This window comes from Mercenaria mercenaria, unplaced genomic scaffold, assembly GCF_021730395.1.
Source record: "Mercenaria mercenaria strain notata unplaced genomic scaffold, MADL_Memer_1 contig_948, whole genome shotgun sequence".
In the NCBI taxonomy this organism is placed as follows: Eukaryota; Metazoa; Mollusca; class Bivalvia; order Venerida; family Veneridae; genus Mercenaria; species Mercenaria mercenaria.
Window position 1 is genome coordinate 26,165 of NW_026463866.1, and position 7,894 is coordinate 34,058.

Here is a 7,894-nt window from a genome sequence, read left to right on the forward strand (position 1 = left end):
GAAAATTGCGACAGACCGACAGACTGACAGACCGACAGACGGTTCAAAAACTATATGCCTCCCTTCGGGGCCATAAAAATGTAACTGATTTCAAAAGTTTGTTCTCGTATTTTTCTCATTGCTTTAAGGTTTAGATATATGGTAAGTCACGAACAGGAAACAGAAGCATTTATAATTCTTTAATGCTCTTTGTAATTCTCTTTGTAAATAAAGAATGATAAATACTTCTGTTTTCTGTGACTTACCATGTATTTAAAACAAATTTTTGAAATCATCACCCATTTTTAAAGATAAAATATAGTCTACTGGCTCTTTGTAAATTCTCTACTGTTCAAGATTACTATTCTTATTGATGCCCTATACGGGTTGTCTAGAAGTCCGGTAAATGCATCTCTGGACTCCAGGTCTAGAGGTCCGGTTATCAGACTCCCATTTGAGACCCCAGTCTGAAGGCACCTGTCAGAAGACCCAAGTCTGAAGGCTCCAGTCTGGAGACCCCAATCCACAGACTCAAGCTGCAATGAGTCCAATCCAGTGAGTCCGATCGAGTGATTTCTGCTCCAATGGCCCCTGTTCGGAGTTACCAGTCAGAGACCCCAGTACAGAGACTCCTGTCAGAAGACCACAGTCTGAAGACTCCAATTTGAGACCCCAGTCTGAAAGCACCTGTCAGAAGACCCCAGTCTGAAGGCTCCAGTCTGGAGACCCCAATCCAGAGACTCAAGCTGCAATGAGTCCAATCCAGTGAGTCCAATCGAGCGATATCAGAGTGATGGCCCCTGTTCACAGTTTCTAGTCAGGAGCCCCGGTCTGAAGGCTCCAGTGCAGAGACTCCTGTAAGGAGACCCCAGTCTGAAGGCTCCAGTCCTGAGATCAGTCCAGAGACCCCAATCCAGAGACTCAAGCTCCAATGACTTTGCTCCATGGACTCCATCCCCCAATGACTTCTGTCTGGATACTCCAGTCTGCCTACTCAATCTTGACCTGCACTAATGAACAGATACCTGTGTATCAAAATATAAATTCAATCTATCCATTTTATAAGAATGGGTGGCCAAGTTTCTAATAGATGAACTGACCAGCAATTGCTATTACCTTACTACAGTGGGCATTTAAAAATTTAAAGTACTTTTCATACCATATCTGAATCAATGAAAGAACTTCCAACAGGGTCTGTTGTAACAACTTCGATATCTGCAGAAAGAAAACAGCTCAACACAGTTTCACCATTTGGAAGCTGAAATAAGGAAATAGAAGTATTAGCCTAATATGTATTGGGTGGAGAGGGGGCATCTGTCTCCAAATAAGACAAGACTTTTAGTACTCGATTGGTGGTTGCACTTCCAGAAATTTGCCAAAATAATTAAATCCTAAAATTGGATTTATTTTATAAAATGGATAAAATTATATAAAGTCATCTATATTATAAATGCCCAATAAGGCGTAAAAATAAAAAAAAGTAAATGTTTGTTTCCGGTATCCCGACCTACCCTAAATTTTTGGTCCGACCCTAAATGTGTTTATGGCCTTGGAGAATATTTTTTCAACTTTTTAACAAAAAGATGCAAAACTGTACTTTTTTATCCTTTAAACACGGCCAGTGTTGTTAGAAAAATCAACTTACTGATGCTCTAAAGGCATAACCCCCTTATTTGTAATCATTTTTTTTTTGACAAAAAATAATTTCAAAAAAGTCTCCCTTAAAAAAAAAATTCAAAAAAAAAAAAATTCCGACCTACCTACCCTAATTTTTTGAGCATGTTACCAGAAACAAAGAATTTTTTTTAGGCCTAATGATATGTTTAGGTATTCAACTTCTTTGAGAACATTGCAAACATTAAATTTAGAATTTTAACATAATTCTGAAATGGGGAGGGAATTTGTCAGAAATTGTATTTAGTTAAATTAACCCTTACCCTGCTATATTTCTATAATGGACTGGTCCATCTTTTAATTTGCACAGTACCACTTATTACTCAAAAGGGTTTTCACTGAATATTTACTGACTGAATAGCGAACAGTGCAGACCATGATCAGACTGCACGGATGTGCAGGCTGATCTTGGTCTGCACTGGTCGCAAAGGCAGAATCATCTGCCGCCAGCAGGCTAAGGGTTAAATTAATTCAAAATTTGTACAAAGATATTTGTTAGGGCAATTACAAAGACAAGAGTTTCCCAAATAGTACAGTATATTCTTTGTTACATATAAATTCACAGCTTACCGATCTAAAAAACAATTAAAACACATTTTTTTCTCAGTTTTTATCAATAAATGACAATTTTCAGCTGTATGTGATTTTTCTCTGCAAATCATGAGAAAATATACAACATCTCTTAATTTTCCATCCCATGAAAGTATAACACTATGTTACAATAGAAAACATGGGAAAAAATGATACCTATCATGCAAACCATTATTCTGCAGACAAACCAAATTTCAAGTATGAATTGAATAGTAGCTTTCAAGTTGCTTAAATGCCCTCAGGTCAAAGATATTTTCTGAGAAAGTTACTTATAATACCAATTCCTGTGAGGGGTATATACTTATTAAAACTGACATGTTGCAAATTAGATCTAAAAGTTAGTTTACTTCTGATAATTTTATTCTTTTTTAGCAAGAGATGATTTTTAAACTTAGCCTGTTTTTTGAAAGTCTGAAGTCTTACGTATAAGTACTGCCTCCATAATCCAAAAATATAATGAACAAGGACATATAGTAATTATATCCTCGAGTGACCAGTTTCGACGCCCTTAAGGAATTATTTGTCACCTTAAAATGCTAATACCTGATTTCAATTGATAAATGTTTTATTCAGATTTAACAAACCTTGTACTAAACAACGATTGTACAACCGAGCCAAATTTTCTATTTAGTTTTCATTGAGCTGTCATATCCAGCCATGCATGGGAGCAGCCATATTTTTTGAGAGTGACCTGAAACGACGCCTCTGATTGGCTGCCTAATTATATCTTTGTAACACACTGTTGGAACAAGTACAAGATATATGTGATACTTACGTTATCCACCAGTATCTGCAACCTGCCTCTACAATATTTAAACACATAAATAAATGGGTTTTCTAAATTTTATTTCTATGTTTACCTCATAGTAACAACATAATTATAAAAACATGTACATGATAACTATGTCAACTTTATTTAGCCTACTGTCCATCTACTCTTCTGTAGTACAGTGCTTACATAGAAAATCATCCCCCCTTCTAACAACTCTCACTGGGGTACAAAACCTTAAATGAACCAAATGTCCACATTTTGTGCACTGTACCCACTTGACAAATATGAGTGAAGTACTCTGGCGGACATCCTGTGGGGTAAACAAATTACATACACAGCACAGATCAGTGTCAGTGTCCTCATCAAGTGAGACGTCACTGTCAGCAGAAGTTGTTACTGGCCTTGCAGTCCCAGATGGTCCAGGTTGAGGTTCAGATTTACTTTTCCGACTCGGAGACGTGGACTTCTTGGCTTTGGCATTCTCATGCTCCTTAATCTGCTCTATCACCGGTTCTTCTGTGATGGCCTTACCACTGACAACATAACTAAGATACCGCCGTTTCTTAGTGGGAGGTTTCTTTGAAGTGATCCCAGCAGCCTTAGAACCAAAAAACTGTGAAGGATCTTTTGAGGTAGCATGCTGGCTGTCTGAGCTCTTTGGAGTTGTTTCCTGCTGTAAGGCCTCAGACGGCTTGAAGTTGGATGGATCAACAGCATTGGGGTTGTAAGGGTAGATGCCTGTCTTCCGAAATGAAGCCTGTAAGTTACCAGCTGACAGAGCCTTTGAATAAGCTGAGCATCCAAGTGAGCAGACATTGTAACGTGTAATGCTCTGCCCACAGTGCTCGCGCATGAACTTGTGACACACAGCACTGTACACTCTTTCAAATGGTCCAAAACAACCCACATCAAGTGGCTGCAAAACATGACTGGTATGTGCAGGAAGGATGAACAGTATCAAATTTTGTGTCTTGGCCCAGTCAATCAGGTTCAAATTAATGTGAGACTTGTGTCCATCATAAAGTACAAGAACAGGGTCTTCAACAGAACGTTCAGGTAAGTATTTAATCAGATGATGTTCAATGTACCTTCTGAATACAGTGCTGTTACTCCAGCCAGATTCTGTGACAGTCCCTTCACTTCCACCCTCCAACAGATCAGGCCTCATCCTTGCACCAGGAAATATGAAGAAAGGTGGCACACTATAGCCCAGGGCATTACCGCAGCCTATCACAGTAACAAGTGTCCTGGAAGCAGAGGTGACAGCTTGAGGTTTGAAATTAAGACCTGTAACCACTGCTGGTGGGGTGTGGGAAGTAGACAACCCCTTCTCATCCACATTGTAAATCCGTTCAGGTCTGTTCTTCAAGCTGTACTTTTCCAAGATGGATCCAAGTTCTACATAATATTTTGTCACACAGTCTACAGTGGTTGCCTTAGCCCTCTGAATTTCCAGACCACGTGGTTTCAATACCTTGAGTTCTGGCCAACGTGACATAAATCCACAGAACCACTTCAATGAAAGCGGATGCTCACTGTCGCGTTTGCCTAGGCATATAGCATATTCACTTGCCATGTCCACAACTTCTGCTCTGCTATAGCCATATCCACACTCTGACATAAATTTTAGATGGTCCACAAAATGGCACTCTTCCTCTTGGGAAAACATTGGTGGTGGTCCTGAATGTGTTGCTTCAGGGTCAACTCTCCCACTGAGCTTATGTCTGAGAGAGGCCTCTGGTATGCCAAACTCCCTTGCTGTGGTTTTGACAGGAGCACCTGTCTGCCTGACCTTCTCCAAGGCGGTTACCATTGAGGTTGGAGAATAACATCTGTACTTCCTCTGTGGTACCTGAAATAAAAGAATAACAGTTAAACTAATTCATCCCCAGCCATTAACCATGCGACTACAAGGCATAACATCCAATTAAATTTCAATTAACAGTATATCACATATAACGCACTAAACAGATATAACGCGTACCCTGTACTCAAGGGTGAAAAAAAATACAAAAATAGCCTAGCTGGTCACATGACTGTCACGTGACCAAATAAACAAAACAATGAGCGTAGCAGACGGAGGTCATGGATTTTCCCACGCTCATTTTTGCAAAAAAAATAGCTTTAAAAGTTTAGGAATTTTTTGCATTAGCTAAAACAAGTAAATATCTAACAAATATGATAATTCTTACCTTTGCATCCCTCACTTTCCACATAATTTTCATAAGCGATAGTAAAACGTGTGTACTACAATAGTGTGTATAGTAAGTGACGTCATCGATGTCGCTTGCGCGCTTGGGAAGGAAAACAAAGATGGCGTCGAAATAGGTCATTGTCAAAACAGGACCCGCGACGATATGATTACATGAAATAATATATGTCTCAGAAACAAATTTCTACCTGAAAATTATTAGAAAAAAGACAAGTATTGCATAAGAGCTAAACATTCTGGTACTCTTTTTTCTACTAGGTAATCAAGTATTTGAAGTAGGCTGCCAACATGCAGCATATTAATATAAATTTAAGAATTTATAATTCATATTTATTTTGAATAATTGAATGTACATTTGTATTTCTGTAATGAAACAGTTATACCCTAGGTAATATTGGTATGATGAAAAATGAATATTTTTGAATAAAATTACAATTATTGATTGTAGATCTATAGAACTTTTAAAGTTTTATTTATAAAAACTTTTATTTACTTACCTTTTCCTGTGGAAAATAAGCAAGACAGAAGGTCGAACAAATCAGCGAAACAAGCACACGTCTGATCTCCATGATGATTGCTAATTATTAAATAATTAGCGGCGCCTAATTGCCAGTAATTGGTCGTTAAATATACGATTCGTCACCCGTGTCGGTGGACAAAATCAAGGACACCTTTGATGTTTCGGCGATACTTCCTGTCATCAAGCGCGTGCCGACAAGCAGCGCGTGCCGCCCGCTGTGATGTATAAAATCAGCATCATGGACGGTTTCATTCCATTTTAAAAATAGGTAAATCAAGTTTAAATACTTATTTTATTTACTAACGTTTTTATACAAAAAAGTTTATGATATTTATTATGAAATTATTAAAATGATGTAAAGCTAATTATGCAGTTACCATTAACATTGATTATAGATCTATTAAAATAAAAATTAAATCAAACAAATATTAACAGAACTGCAGTAATTTAAAATGGACTCGCCTAAAGTGTAAATAAGGCAGCCATTGATCATTTGAGCTCCATCTGTTTCAGCAGTTCGAATTGTCTATAAAATACTTCAAACTTACGTTACAAATTATTTTTTAACAACATAATATCGAGAAGGATGGCATGGTGCTTCAGTGTAGAAGATTCTTTCCTGCGAGTGTGAAAGAGAAATCCGTGATCTAGTGACAGGTTTAAAGAAGGGACCGGCCAAACATTTGCTTACGGTAAGAAGTCTTTTCACTTTTTCAGATCTTTAAATGTTTTATATAATTAGATCGATTTCGGGTACTGCAGATTGTTAAAAATTAAAGTGTAGATCTATGTGTATTGTAGGTAGGCCCACTTGCTTCTGCCTTTTTTAAACAAAGTTTAAACTGTCAAAAACATAATATAATTTCGATTGTGTTGTGTCCCTGTTGCGTGAGTTCCGGATCACATAGATTGACAAAATACGATTTCTTTTCACATTCCTGTGATCTGCAAAGGTTATTTTTAGTATGTTATTTCCATCATTGAAGCAAATATTCATGCTCAGAACTAAATGATTATGTTTGTCATGTAAGTGTATACATGCAGTGCTGTGATCCGTAACCCCTATGATCCAGAACTGACCAACCAACTGTATAGATCTTTGTAACGTCGATCGGGGTATTATCGGACATGGGGTATTATCGGACAAACCATGAACATCAGTTATTTCAAACGATATATTCATAAAAATGCATTATTACACCGGTCACATTTTTTTTCCGCCTGATTTCAAACGACTACAGAAGCAACATCGATAAAAGGTAACAAAAATGCAAACAAAAATATTCACTTATGCAGAATAAATCCGCTTACTGTTACAAATACTAACATTCCGATATAACAATTGTTGGAATATTTCTTTGAAAACATGTACAATGATGATAATATACGCGTGCTCAAGTGGTGATTTGGCACCAGTGTGTACAGTCGGTTTGATAAACAAACAATGCAAGGTAGAAATGTATTCTGTATGACAGAAACGCTTTGCTTTCCATGGAGGCCCGTCAAGGGGTATTTTCGGACACTTGTTTTTAAAAAAAAGGGGGTACTGCATCAACTGCATTAATAGTAAATTTTACAACAGTCCAAAATTTCTGCTTGTAGCTCGCAAAATTTTAATTAGAATTGCTGAAGGGGCTGGTGGGGACACAGACCAAAACAAAACCCCCTCCTGCACCTACCGTCATTCGTCCCATATTTGCACCCCTTTCCAGAAAATCCTTGCTACGCCTATGAATGCTATTACAGTGATCAGCTAAAATTGAAAAAAATGTAGAGTAGATCTATATTGCATGTATACAGGATTGAATATTGCCTAGAAATGCATTACTCCACAAAATATTTCCTACTGAATATGCCAAAATCAAACTGATGGTGTATGACTAGTGTCATAAATACGTGTCCGGTAATACCCCGGCATGGCCGATAATACCCACTTTGAACACTTCAGATTGATTGTATACATAACAAGTCATATGACGTTATACCGACCAATCTACTTTTGAGAAATTGAAAGTACACATGCAGCTGTAAAGTGAGAGAGGATTTCTGAGTCTTGTTTATGGCAAGTCGTGTGAAACTTTATTTTTACGAATTCTGTCCGATAATACGTTATACTGTATATATTAGGGGATTCGGTTTTTTGAAG

The 7,894-nt window shown here is 37.6% G+C and overlaps 1 protein-coding gene across 1 annotated transcript; it reads right to left on the reverse strand.

Moving 5' to 3' along the window:
* Positions 1-302: 302 nt before the first annotated feature.
* LOC128546104 (uncharacterized) lies at positions 303-5,295 on the reverse strand. The gene is made up of 5 exons (XM_053536371.1): positions 5,209-5,295; positions 3,181-4,868; positions 3,020-3,047; positions 1,139-1,237; positions 303-515 (listed from the first exon to the last, which is right to left on the reverse strand). The coding sequence occupies exons 1-5, from the start codon at positions 5,239-5,241 to the stop codon at positions 303-305; spliced, it is 2,061 nt and encodes a 686-aa protein (XP_053392346.1). The 5' UTR covers positions 5,242-5,295.
* Positions 5,296-7,894: the final 2,599 nt, after the last annotated feature.

Bases quoted from the DNA above. Each gene is read 5' to 3' on its own strand.
- LOC128546104 (XM_053536371.1), bottom strand. From the start codon at position 5,241: ATGAAAATTATGTGGAAAGTGAGGGATGCAAAG. The intron at 4,869-5,208 runs GTAAGAATTATC...CTTTTATTTCAG, and splicing joins GGAAAGTGAGGGATGCAAAG to GTACCACAGAGGAAGTACAG. The intron at 1,238-3,019 runs GTAAGTATCACA...TCCTTATTTCAG, and splicing joins TGCAGATACTGGTGGATAAC to CTTCCAAATGGTGAAACTGT.